The sequence below is a fragment of the Cnephaeus nilssonii genome (genome assembly GCF_951640355.1).
Source record: "Cnephaeus nilssonii genome assembly, chromosome: 20".
NCBI lineage: Eukaryota > Metazoa > Chordata > Mammalia > Chiroptera > Vespertilionidae > Cnephaeus > Cnephaeus nilssonii.
Window position 1 is genome coordinate 6,632,830 of NC_137091.1, and position 13,655 is coordinate 6,646,484.

Genomic DNA, 13,655 nt, shown 5'->3' on the forward strand with positions numbered 1-13,655 from the left:
TTCATGCACAATTATTTTAGTGTCCATTTTTTAAAGTAAGAGGATTCTTTTTATTTTTTAATTTTTGAATGGATTATTGATTCTGTCCTTGGCTGTCAAAAAAAAAAGTAAAGAAGAAAGGGCCCGCCTCTCTCATCACTCCCCCGGGGCAGTAACGGACGCACGCGCTTGTCCGAGTCCCGCACACGGCTTTTGTTGTCATTCGCTGTGTTTGGCAGTGCCTTTGGGGGAAGCCCAGCAAAGGGCCAGAGCTGCGCGTTATCTCAGGAAAGTGTAAGTGCGGCTGCAGTCACGCCGGCCAGCACCGTTCCTCGTTGTCACCATGTTCTGAGCCAAATGATGATAGACAATGGAGGTCTCGATTGTGAGTGATATTGATCCTTTGTCATTTTCCTGTTTGTGGAAAGATTTCCCAAATGGCTGTTCAAAGAATAAGAAATGCAAATTAACCTAGGGTACGTGTTGGTAATGACACTTTTTTTATTTATTATTGATTTCAGAGGGGGAGAGAGAGAGAGAAACATCAATGATGAGAGAGCATGATTGATCGGCTGCCTCCTACACACACCCCTGCTGGGGATCGAGCCCGAAACCCGGACATGTGCTGTTTACCAGACTCGAACCTGGGACCCTTCAGTCCACAGGCCGGTGCTCTATCCATTGAGCCACACCAGCCAGGGTGATAATGACATGTTCCTTAAAAGCTTCCTGGAGTGGTAGTGCATCTCTCAGAGGGGCTGTTGGGGCTTGGAGCTGTGTGTATATCCAAGACAGGGCAATTTGCATATCTGGCCCCTCCCACTGTGGCTAGAGTGCTCCCCCCCTAGTCATGTGACAGCCCAACACACTCCCAGGGTTTCCCTAACGCCCTTGGGTACCCTCCTGCCCTTGAAACCCCCTGAATCAGTGCTCTTAGGGAAACCACAAGCTGACTCGCGTTAATTTTTAAAAAACTGATGGTTTGGGGAGGGTTTCCACTTTCTTTGAATTCACAAGATGTCTAAGTTTTAAAGCACCATTTTTACAAAGAAGACAGACTTACAGCTTGATGTAGATTGATTTGAAAATATCATTAATTAAAATTAACTTATTCTGGAGAGAAACTGCTTACTGGGGTAGGGTTTTAGTTTGGAGCGATGGAAATGTTTTGGATATAAGTGGGGGTTGTGTCCTTAATACCACGGAATTGTTCGCTTTAAAAGGATTGTTTTTTGTTATGTTTATTTCACCTTTAAATTTTTTAAGAGTTGGGAAAAGATGAACCCTTATTCTAAATTAATTGCTTCAATGTGAAATGTGAACTCTAGCCTGTAAGTTCCATGAAGAAGGTGACCGTGTCTGTTCTGTTCTCCGAACGACCCCAAGGTCAGTGTTGCTGGCACATGATGCTCAGTAACAGGAAGAATGGGTGAAAGAGGAGGTTGTTAGAGATTAGACTTCTCGGCCCTGGCTGGTGTGGCTCAGCTGGTTAGAGCATCATCCTGGTACGCCAGGGTTGTGGGTTTGATCCTCAGTCAGGGCACACACAAGAATCAACCAATGCACGCACACATAAGTGGAACAGCAATTTCTCTTTCTTCCCCTCTCTCTATCTTTCCTTTCCTCTCTCTCTAAAAACCAGTCTGTTTGTTTTTTAAAAAAGGAAAGATTAGGACTTTTTAAATGACTTTTCACCACCCATTTATAACTTGCAATTCCAGTTGCTATTTTAATAATCAATTTAAGTTAAACTTTGAGGCCGTATATTTAATTTAACAAATATTTGGAATCTTAAAGCTGAAACTGACGTGTTAAATACTATAATTTACCTTTTTTCTTAAGGAGAGTTTTTATGGATTGTAGAGAGAGAGGAAGGGAGAGGGGGAGAGGGAGACTTGGTAGAACCTGCACCTGGGCATGTGCCCTGGCTGGGAATCAAACCGGCGGCCCCCGGGCCACCCCGACCAGGGCATGGACTTTATCTCTTAAAGCAAACTTCACGCCAGTGTTGTGAGGTGGAAGTTATGTGGAATTCACACAACGTAAATGGCTTAGGAACCTTGTCCGAGATCACAGACAGGTATGAGATTTGGGCCCAGCGGTCCCTTCCCTCCGGACACCAGCCTCTTCCCGTAGCCACGGAGGCCGGGACCAGGGGCCTGGGCAACATTGGATGCGCACGTTGAGCTGCTTAAGCCCTGCTGAGCGCACCTCCCTCCCTTAACCCAGCCCGTTGGGGACTTCATTAACGAGGAAATGTGGGTCCTTAAGCAGCAGGGTCTTGGGACCCCACCGTGCCCGCAGTTCATGCACCGTGAGAAATTCCCAACACCTCCCAGGGCTGCTGCTGACACAGATCGGTACCTGGTTTTTCCCCTTTGTCACCGTGAATGAGTCAGACGATGAGTCAGTGGAAATGGCTGCGGTGAGTCCCCAGCGTGGCAGGGGCTGTGGCACTGCTCTGGGAGGCGAGCCCCCGCGTGACAGCACCTGACTCCTGGCGAGGACTTTCCTCGCCGCTGAGGCCCGCCCCCGCCCCTCGCGGCGAGCTGTGTGTGACCGCGGACGGCAGGTTCCCGGGCTCTGTGCTCAGAGGGAGCCGTGGACGGAGTGGCTGTCCTGGGCCATTCGGGGAGGGTTCCACTTTCCCCGCAGCCGCGCCTGCTCCCCGATTGCGGCAGGTTTTGTCATTGTTGTTGTTTTTTGGTAATCCTCACCCGAGGATATTTTTCCCGTAGATTTTTTATTTTAAGAGAGAGTGGAAGGAAGGGAGGGGGAGGGACAGCGAGAGAGAAACGTCAATGTGAGAGAGACACATCGATTGGTTGCCTCCCACACGCCCGACTGGGGGGCTGGGGATCGCGCCTGGAGCCGAGGTGCATGCCCCTGACCGGAATCGAGCCCGAGACCCTTCAGTCTGCAGGCCGGTGCTCTAACCACTGAGCACACTGGCCAGGGCCACGGCCCTCCGTTTTTATCCCCCGTCACCCACCTCCTTTCTGCGCCGGACACTTCCCGCTGGCTGACTGCCCGCGATCGCGGGGAACCACAGAGGACAGGTAGCCCGTTTCCAGGGATGTGGCCGCCGGGGCTGGGCCTCCCCTGCCAGCCGCCGCCTGCCCTCGGGCCAGGGCCACTCCTTTTGCGTTTGGCGCCGTGAGCCCCGGGCATCGCCTTCTCGGCGGTCGGAGGGCCGCTACTCCCGTGCGCCTTGCCTGGGTCGGCGTGGACAGCTGGTCCGGTGCGCCTGTCCCCAGGCTGTGGGGGGCTGGCCGGCGGGCCAGGAGGCAGCGAGGTCAGCACAGTGCTGCCTGGTGATGGGGGGGCGCATGGCTGAGGCGGGAAGGACCCGCTGTATTGCTTGGGGGACGGTAGCGTGGGCACGCGACTTTCTCTGGAGTTTTGTTTTCGGTAAATCTGTGTTCTCCACCAAAATGTTTCAGGTCACCAGGTGGCGTGATCTCGTCACTGCGGTGACGTTTGGAAATGAGTTCAGAGCTGGTGCTTCTAGAACTGCCTGCCAGCTTCTCTGAGCTGTGAGGGGCCCGGGCAGCAGGAGGCCATCGGCTTGTGGTTCCAGCCGTGTCCCCGGTGCCTGCCGTGGGGCGGGCTGGGTCCCCTCCCTCCGCGGCCCCGCGTGTGTCACCGAAGCGTTTTTGGAGAGGAGGAGGAGGGGGGGCTAGCACGCCGGGACCTGAGGAGTGAGCTCGGAGGCCCTCTGCCGACGGTCAGGGCCTTCTCCAGGGCGCTGTGTCCTCCAGGCTCCCTGGGCCCTGGTTCTGAGCAGAACCCCGGGGCCCACGCAGCGTGTTTGTTCTGGCTGCGGTGCCACCAGCTCTGGCCTTCCTGGCTGATAAGCAATTGGGACGATTTATTCTGGTTTTTAATTTTTTATTTTAATTTCAGAGAGGAAGGGAGAGGGAGAGGGAGAGAGAAACATCAATGATGAGAGAGAATCATGGACCGGCTGCCTCCTGCACGCCCCACACTGGGGATCGAGCCCACCACCCGGGCCTGTGCCCTGACCAGGAATCAAACCTTGACCTCCTGGTTCATAGGTCAACGCTCCACCACTGAGCCACACCTGCCAAGTGATTTATTCTTTTTAAAGATTAAAAAAAAAAAAACCACACACACACACACCTTGTCCCGCTTCTGTGAAAACTGCCCGCAGCCTGTTTCCCGGGAACAAGTGGCATGTGGCTGCCTCCTTGCCGCATCGGGTGCTTCTGGACAGCAGCTGCGGCCTTGTTCCGTCACCAGCCCGGCCGGCGCTGCGGCTGCGGCGGTGCCTGGCGGCCTCGGGAGTCTCTGAGTCGCTCCCAGCACGTGTCTGTGGAGTCTCGTCCTCCGGCCGCAGGCTGGGTGTGCTTAGCAGTACCCCCACGGGCACGGCGCCCGCAGCAGGAAGCCCAGCCTCTGGGAGCCGCGGGGTGACGAGCGTGTCCCTGGCCCTCGGGGCTGCTTGGCCACGCTCAGGAGAGTCCAGGCACCGGGCCCGGGGCCGGCAGGGCGCGCAGAACCGCTCTGCACCACCGGAGGACCTGCAGCGAGCGGGGTTGCCGGAGGACCAGACTGGGACGCCCGCGCGGCACCCGCCCCCCAGCCGCTGCCCACAGTCGCGCTTGTGTCCCCACAGCCACGGGCTGAAGAAGTTCTTTTCCTGCCGGGGCATCGCCATCGCGGTCGAGTACTTCTGGAAGCTGGGGAACCGCAACATCACCGTGTTCGTCCCGCAGTGGAGGACCAGGCGCGACCCCAACGTCACGGGTGAGCGCCTCCCGGCCTCTGAGCGGGCGCCTGGGGACTGGCTCGTCATGGCCACACGCCTGGGGGGGCAGGCCGCCGCTTTGGGAGGGAGGGGCAATCGGCTGCCCGCTGAAAGCACGGAAGGGAGGGCGGCATCAGGCGGGCCGGCGGGGCTTCGCGCCGCTTCTCGGAAAGTTCCGTTGGAGTTCGTGATCTAGACGGAAATGTCCTTCGCTCTAAAAAGCAGGTTAAATAATGTCTTTTTTTAGAAAAACTTTGACCGTTTCTCTTTCATCAGGCTGGGTTTCTGCCCCTTTAAATGTTATTTTTGAAAGTGGTCACTTGATAAATTTAGAACCCTCAAATAGAATGTATATTTTTACAATTTTTAAATTGATTTTTAGAAAGAGGAAGAGAGAGTAAAACATTGATGTGAGCCTCCTGCATACACCCCGACCCGGGAGCCCGCAGCCTGGGCGTGGCCCGGACCAGGGATCGATCGAGCACGGGACGCCGCCCAGCCAGCAGCGCACTGGCCAGGCAGGGTCCTTTCAGTGGTCTGCCCGGAGCGAATACCAACCATTTCCGTGATCACATGGGACCGAGGCACTGCCCTGCAGCCCCACACACAGGCCTGAACTTAGGGTCATGAAATATTCCGGAGAAACCACGGCCGTCGTGGGAGGAGCCGTGCAGGGCTGATTCGGGCAGCTTCCCACGGAGCCCTGAGCACCTAGAAACAGACCGGGGGGCGGGGGGGGGGGGACAGGGTGTGCCCAGACATCCCCCAGGAAGTCAGACGTAGCCGCTGTCCGGCGGGAGCAGTAAAGCGCGGCTGGAGTCCCGGCCTCCTTCACCTCGGGGCACACGTGTCCTGAGAAGGGCTGGGGGACGGCCGAAGCCGCTCGTTTCACAGCTATTTTTGCGCTGGGTCCCTGGAGGAGTCTTTTTTTTTTTTTCTTTTAATTTCCAGCCTCTTTTTAAAAAAAATATATTTTTATTGATTTCAGAGAGGAAGAGAGAAGGAGAGAGACAGAAACATCAATGATGAGAGAGAATCATTGATCGGCTGCCTCCCGCACGCCTCACTCTGGGGATCGAGCCCACAGCCTGAGCATGTGCCCTGACTGGGAATCGAACCCTGACCTCCTGGTGCATAGCCGCCGGGCCCTGGAAGAGTCTTGTAAGCTGTGCGGGGTGCATTCTGGGACAGCAGCACGCAGTGACGGCCTTTCAGCAGGTGTGGGGGTCCCAGGCCCGGAGATTAGGGCCTCTTCTCCATCACTGGTTTTCTAAAATGTGGCTCGGGCGCTAACTGGTTTGGCTCAGTGGATAGAGCGTCGGCCTGTGGACTTAAGGGTCCCGGGTTCGATTCTGGTCAAGGGCATGTACCATGGTTGCGGGCATATCCCCAGTACGGGGTGTGCAGGAGGCAGCTGATCGATGTTTCTCTTCCATCAATGTTTCTAACTCTCTATCCCTCTCCCTTCCTCTCTGTGGAAAATCAATAAAATATATTAAAAATAAATAAATAAATAAAATGTGGCTCGGCTCTCCGTCCTCCTTAGTCATCACACACCCGTGACAGTCAGTGCTCACGCACAGATGGCCGAGAGGCTGAGCAGGGTGCCCCTAGAGCAGTGGTTCTCAACCTTCCTAATGCCGCGACCCTTTAACACAGCTCCTCCTGTTGTGGTGACCCCCAACCATAAAATTATGTTCGTTGCTACTTCATAACTGTAATTTTGCTACTGTTATGAATCGTAATGTAAATATCTGTGTTTTTCTCCACAGGTTGAGAACCGCTAGCAGGGTCGCCTAAGACCATCGGAAAACACAGATATTTACATTACGATTCATTAACAGTAGCAAAATTACAGTTATGAAGTAGCAACGAACATAATTTTATGGTTGGGGGTCACCACAACAGGAGGAACTGTATTAAGGGGTCGCGGCATTAGGAAGGTTGAGAACCACTGCCCTAGAGGGAGCCCGGGAGCAGGCGCTCTGGGGTCCCCCCTCCCCTCAGGGGCTGTGGCCCTCCCTCGGCTCCGCTGCAGTAACGGGGCCGCAGTGCTTGGTGGCAGGGCCGTCACACACAGGCTGTGGCTTATGCTTGCTCCTTTAAGAAGCAAATGAGCTGACCTTCTTCACGCCCCAGAGCTGCTGAGGTCAGGCTCACAGGGCGCCGGCCTTAGTCTGCGCCGCGCTTGCTTTTTGTTTTCTTCCCGTGAGTGAGTACAACTGAGTCTCCCTGAGTCAGCAGAGCAAGGTTTCCCACGACTCAGCACGCCACAGCTTTGGGGTACGGTCATCAGGGGAAACGTGGGGGAGGTGGCCCCGGCCTGAGCGTGTTCCACTCCCTCCCTGAACAGAGCAGCACTTCCTGACGCAGCTGCAGGAGCTGGGCATCCTGTCCCTGACCCCCGCCCGGATGGTCTTTGGGGAGCGGATCGCCTCCCACGACGACAGGTAGGGAGCTGCCCGGCTTTCTGGGGGGCTGGGGGAGCCCGGCTCCGAGGAGCACTTCTCCGTGCGTCTGGGCCCTCGTTCTTTTTGGCTGTCGTTAATCCTCACCCGAGGATATAGTTTCTCCATTGATTTGGAGAGGGAGGAGGGAGAGGGAGAAATGCCGATGTGAGAGAGACGCATCGATTGGCTGCTCCCACACGTGCCGCCCGGGTCTTTTTAAGCGAAAGCTGACGGGTCCGTAAGGAAGCAGGCGCAGAGCTGGGTGTTGGTGCTGCTGAGAGTGGCGCGTTCTGTCTCCTGGGGATTCGGGCCGTGACTTGTCACCGTGATGCCCGAGCCCCGTGTCCGTGTCGCCGTCCTGCCTGAGGGCGTACCTCGCACCGTCCTCCCCGACCTCCCAGCGAGAGGGGGACATGGGCATCTCCAGCAGCAACGCAGCGCTTCTCGGAGCTCAGCCGGCCCTTCCTCCCGATCGCCTCTCTTCGTAGCTGGGAGTTGAGCGCGTCTGTAACTCGGGCGAGGCGACATGGCAGTTCTGAACATCGCTTCTTTTTTCTTTTTTTAAGGTGTTTTTTTTTAACCATTTGTACGTCATAAGCGTATATAGATGCAAACGGCGGACCTATTTAATTAAATTCAAAATATTGTGGCAATTAACTGGTTAAAATTGAGTTTTTACAGAGAGAGGAAGGGAGAGGGAGAGAGAGAGAGAAACATCAATGATGAGAGAGTCACGGACCGGCTGCCTCTTGCACGCCCCCCACTGAGGATCCAGCCCGCAACCCAGGCATGTGCCCCGGCTGGGAATCGAACCAGCAACCTTTTGGTGCACCTTTGGGATGGCGCCCAGCCAACTGCGCCCTCAGTGGGCGAGGGCGTGGCCTCTCTGTCCCCGGCTTCGGCCCCGGCCTCTGGTTTCCTACGAAGAGGAAGCCGGTGTTTCTTGCTCAGCGTCTGGGAGCCGGATGCCCGCCTGCCCGTCTGAGCCTCTGTCCTGTCACCACAGGTTCCTGCTACACTTAGCGGACAAAACTGGTGGCATCATCGTAACAAATGACAACTTCAGAGAGTTTGTGACTGAGTCGGTGTCCTGGAGAGAAATCATCACAAAAAGGTAACGTCCCTTCCTTATCTGTCCTTGGCCACGACGTGCTGTGGTTCATCCTCCGTTCCGTTTGTGTGTTTGTTTTGTGCTCACCTTGCCCTGCAGAGAGCAAGACAGGGACCAAGGCCCCGGGGACTGTGTACCCACACCGTGGGGTGGGCCCTCCAGGTAAGGGGCCCACGGGTGAAGGGGGTGCTGTGTGACCACAGGCGCTGCCTCAGGCTAGAGCTCTCTGCCGGGCCAGGGCACATCTGGGGTGCCGCTAGCTGTGAGCTGTGGGGAGCGGGAGCAGTAGCCTCCTCTTGCCCTCGCCCGATGCCCAGGGGGCTTCCGCAGGTCACCGGCCTCACACTTTAGCCATGAAATACAAACGTTGCTGGGTAATTGGGTTCCCGAATCCAATTCCAGTGCAGGGGAGATGGGTGGGGTTCCCCCACATCAACAGATAATTCTCAGCCACCATCATGGTGTCTAGAATTCAACTCAATTCTTTCTTTTTTATAAATATACTAGAGGCCTGATGCACGAAGATTTGTGCAAGAATGGGCCTTCCTTCCCCTGGCTGCCGGCACCGCCTTTGCTCCGGCCGGAGCTGCCTTTCTGCCTTCCCACACTGCCCAGAGGCTGGGAGCTGCTGGGTCGGTGCAGAACGCCTGCATCCTGCCCTGCCCCCAGCCGCTTGACGCCTGCGTAGGCAAATTAACCTGCCATCTTTGTTGGGTTAATTTGCATATGCACTTCTGATGGGCTGGTGGGCGTCGCAAAGGTACAGTCAATTTGCATCTTTCTCTTTTATTATTGTAGATTTTTATTGACTTCAGCGAGAAAGGGAGAGGACGAAAGAGAGAGAGAGAGAGAAGCATCAATGATGAGAGAGAATCATGGATCGGCTGCTTCCTGCAGGCCCCACAACCCGGGCATGTGCTCAGACCGGGAATTGAATCGTGACCTCCTGCTTCATAGGTCAATGCTCAACCACTGAGCCACACCAGCCAAGCAGAATTCAACTCAGTTCTGATGCTGTCTACCTGGAGGTGGCCTCAGATCCCACAGGCTCAGGGTTCAAGATTGGGGGGTCCCCCAAACACACACACACACACACAGACCCCAGGACAGAGAGCGCCCTCTGACAACTACATGACCAGTTACTAAAGAGTGCACTGGTTCCTGCACAGCTGCCCACGCCGCCCACTAGGTGACGCCTCGGTGGGCTTCCCCCCCCCCCCCACGGCGCATGTGTGTCTGTTGCTGAGCCATTAGGGGTCGTAGAAAAATGGCATGTCGCTGCAGAGGCCCAGGGAAGAGCGAATGCCTCCGTGCCTGTGGCCCGTGTTGTTAAGTAGCTGTTGATAGCCGAACTGGGAGCTGGTCTTTGACCTCTGGGCACAGTTCACGAGCCACTGATCTCCCGGGACTAGTTCCTGCTGGGTCCTGGCCCTGGCCCGCTGTCAGCGTTTCCTGGACACTGTCGATGTCCACGCGCAGCCTGAACGCACTGAGACAGGTTTGCACGCCAGCCGGTCGCTTTCAGAGCCCACCGGGTCCAACGTCACAAACAAAACACGGTCCGGACCCGGGTCCAACAACTGGCACTTCTGTTTTCTCAGAAGTTGATAAATTAAACACAACTAACCTCCGGTTTCACTTCTTTAAGTATCATGTCTTCCTTTTTAAAAAAATATATTTGTATTGATTTCAGAGAGGAAGGGAGAGGGAGAGAGAAACATCAATGATGAGAGAGAATCATTGATCGGCCGCCTCCTGTACGCCCCCCACTGGGGATCGTGCCCACAACCCAGGCATGTGCCCTGACCGGAATCGAACCCAGGCCCCTTCATTCCCCAGGTTGATGCTCTATCCACTGAGCCACACCAGCCAGGGCTCATAACTTCCTTTTTAAAGGTGTCTCCAGTGGTTTGCCAGTGGACAAAAGCTTTCACAGCTGAAATCTCGGGAAGAAAGGGTGTTAGGCCGTAAGCCCCCCAGAGAGAGCCGGTCCTGAGCGTGGAGTCTGAGCCGCCAGCCGCAGGACTGGAGGGAGAAGAGCGCGCAGCTCTGGGCTCCCAGGCGCTCTGTGCATAGTTTGGGGGAAGAGGGACCTGCGTGGTTTTGAGTGTGCCCTGGGTGGGGGGCAGGTGCACTTAGAAGAGCTGTTTCCTGCTTCTTGGCCGAGGGAGGCGGTAGCCCCCGCAGGTGAGCAGCCCTGAGCGAGTGCATCCAGGAATGTGAGCCGCGTGTTAGCTCCCCGCAGCCCCGCTCGCTGCTCTCGTCTACACGGCCGAGTCGGGGAGTCCTGCTTTTCTAAGGGAGAGGGAAAGGGAGTCACGCTGGGCGAAGCTGCCCCCAGGCTCAGACAAACGCCGAGGTCTCGGTGAGAAGGAAGGGAGCTGCTGACTCGGCTCCACTTGTACCCAGAAGAGAAGTTCCCGCGTGGCACGTGGTGTGCCTCGGGCTTTGAGCGGCGCCGGGGCTTTAAGGTGGCCCTGCCTGGGCCTGGACGCCCGAGCGCTGCCGCGGCCCCAGCGCCTCCCGCCCTCTGTTGCAGGCTGCTCCAGTACACCTTCGTGGGGGACATATTCATGGTTCCCGACGACCCTCTGGGAAGGAGTGGACCTCGATTAGAAGAGTTTCTTCGGAAGGAAGTCTTCCTTAGGTATTTCCTCCTCCAATGGCCGTGTGCTTACACGTTTCTTTCCGGTCTTTGTGCAAGTTTAGTGCAAGCATATCCCGGGAAACTACACATGGCTCTCCATTTTGTTTAAATAGTCTTAGTGTGGATCTTGTCTGTGTGGAACTAATCAAGCACGTGCCCCCAAAAGACTAAATCTTCATTGGTGGTCCTTTTGGTTTCGGGGTTTTGGGTTAGTCCTCACCTGGGGATATTTTTCCATTAATTTTTAGAGAGAGTGGAAGGGAGGGGGAGAGACACAGAGAGAGAAACATCCATGTGAGAGAGACACAGCGATTGGTTGCCCCCCACACGAGCCCCAGTCGGGGATCGAGCCTACAACCCGGGTCCATGCCCTTGACCAAAATTGAACCCGGGACCTTCAGTCCGCAGGCTGATGCTCTGCCCACTGAGCCACACCGGCCAGGGCTCCCTTCGGTTTCGCTCCGTGGAGCGTGGGGAGCCAGGCGCTTCCTGTGGGTCTGAAAGGACAGGGCGGGCGCTGCGGGTGCCGCGGACTCCTGCTGCGTTTCGGTGGCGTTTGTCTTTTCGTGTCACTAACTGCAGTATTCTCTGTGCCGGGCACAGGCCCTGTAACCCAGCAGCCGACCTTTTCTCTTTAAAACTGAAATGGCGGCACCTGTGTGTGTTTCCCGCAGGAAGGCGTTCGGGGGTTCATTTCCATTTACAGGAGGCCCTTGGGGGGCTCCCGGCTTGGCGGTGGGAGTGACTCAGAGGGGACCACCTGCCCCTGCATCCTCCCTGGTCTTGGGCATCCTTTCTCTTTTGAGACACAAACGCGAACTTAGCACCCACAGGCCCTGCTTCTCCGCCCGCACCCACCCCGCTCCACACCACACCTCCGTCCTCTCACTTCCTTCCCGGCGTCCCAGCTGGAACCCGAGGCCCATGTGCACGCCTCACCGTCCTCTCGGTCCGCCATCCAACCTGCGGAGGGATGTTCTCTGGCTCCTCCCACAGCCGGCGCCGCCCGCAGCAGGCTTTGCCGATGGATGAGGAGGTTAAACACTCACCTGTGTGCGCACACGTTGTGGGCGCCAATGCCGCACCCAGACTTCGGGGAGAGGGGGGCCGACATGAGTCAGTGAGGGCTGCCCGTCCACTCACGGGGTCCCTTCTGAGGCCTGTCAGCCGGGGCCCCCATACAGAATCAGTCTCGGGAGAGTGGGCCCGTCCTCCGTCCTCAGGCCTCTGGACGCGCCCAGGTGGGGCCAGGGCCCTGGTGCCGAGCCAGACGGAGGGCGGGGTCGGTCCTCGCAGAGCAGACCTGTGGGTGGAGTGGCTCTTTCTTAAATAAAAAAACAAACTTTTTTTTTAATTGATTTCAGAGAGGAAGGGGGAGAGAGAAACGTCAATGATGAGAGAGAATCATGGACCGGCTGCCTCCTGCACGCCCCCCACTGGAGCTTAAGCCCACAACCCAGACATGTGCCCTGACCAGGAATCGAACTGTGACCTCCTGGGTCATAGGTCGACGCCCCGACACTGAGTTACACCGGCCGGGTTGGAGTGGCTCTGGAAGCGCTGTCATCCCTGTCCCCCCTAAGTCTGGAGGTGGCATGGGGACATCCCCCCCGGCCCACAGTCCCACCCTCAGCAGCCAGGGGGCGGCACTGGGCTGGAGGTCCGCAGCAGGTCATTTCCAAGGGTCTCCTGTTCATCTCATCACCCAGCTCACCAGGCCCCCTTCGTTCACAGGGACCTGCAGCCCCTGCTCCCCGCCCTGCCAGCCGTGGGCATGTTCGACCCCAGCTTCCGGGGCCCCAGCACCCAAGCCGCCGGCACCAGCCACCAGCCCCCCGCCCGGGTCCAGGGCCCCCCACCCGGCCACTGGCTACCCCAGCAGCCCCGCTTCCCCCTGGGGCCCGGCCTGCCCGGCCTCCCGCCCAGCATGCCCCTGCCTGCCCAGCGGTCCTCGGCCGAGACCAGCGAGCTGAGGGAGGCCCTGCTGAAGATCTTCCCCGACTCGGAGCAGAGGCTGAAGATCGACCAGATCCTGGTGGCCCACCCCTACATGAAGGACCTGAACGCACTGTCGGCCATGGTGCTGGACTGAGCGGGCTGCGGCCGCACACTGTGAAGAGGCGCCGGAGCCGCCGCTCGGACGGGAGGGAGCGGACCCGATTTGTGTATAAAGCCTGGGTTTTCAAGCCCGCTCTTTTCTATATAACGATGCTGCTATCCGAGTGCCGTTTCCCTCGGGGGAGAGTCCTCCGCCTGCTCAGACTTTCCCAGCAGTGACTCCCGTGTATCGACATTTTTATGTTTTTTAAACTATTTTCCTTAAAGCTGAGAATATTGACAAATGAATATGATTAGCCTTTCTAAATAAAACAAAACCAACAAAAAAAGAGCTGCTCCTTGGGGAGCAGGATCTCCTAAAGTATATTTTCTTGAGGTGACCGTCACGTCCGCCAACCTGGAGAGTGTGCCCTCCCACCCCCTCTGCCTCCCCTCGAACTCAGCCCCGGAGTTGGTTTTGCTCCCCGGGATTCCCCCGCCGGAATCCTCGGTAAGCGTGGCCGGGCGCCACTAGAGGGCACCTTGTGCCTGCCAGCGTGGGGGCCCTGGCACAGCCGGCCTCAGCATGGGCTCTGCCCGTGTGGCCACACCCAGGCGCCCACTGTGCAGGCGGTGGGCGGGGCTCAGCTCACAGGCCAG

The 13,655-nt window shown here is 57.0% G+C and overlaps 1 protein-coding gene across 2 annotated transcripts in view; it reads left to right on the plus strand.

Annotated features, from left to right (window-relative positions):
* Positions 1-13,333, plus strand: part of N4BP1 (NEDD4 binding protein 1) — a 28,721-nt gene extending 15,388 nt beyond the window's left edge. For both annotated transcript variants that reach the window (XM_079759599.1, XM_079759598.1), the window contains exons 3-7: positions 4,619-4,749; positions 7,104-7,200; positions 8,207-8,314; positions 10,851-10,958; positions 12,693-13,333. In XM_079759599.1, the coding sequence (XP_079615725.1) occupies positions 4,619-4,749; positions 7,104-7,200; positions 8,207-8,314; positions 10,851-10,958; positions 12,693-13,050 (802 nt within the window). In that variant the 3' untranslated portion in view covers positions 13,051-13,333. The remainder of the gene's footprint in view (positions 1-4,618; positions 4,750-7,103; positions 7,201-8,206; positions 8,315-10,850; positions 10,959-12,692) is intronic.
* The last annotated feature ends 322 nt before the right edge of the window (positions 13,334-13,655 follow it).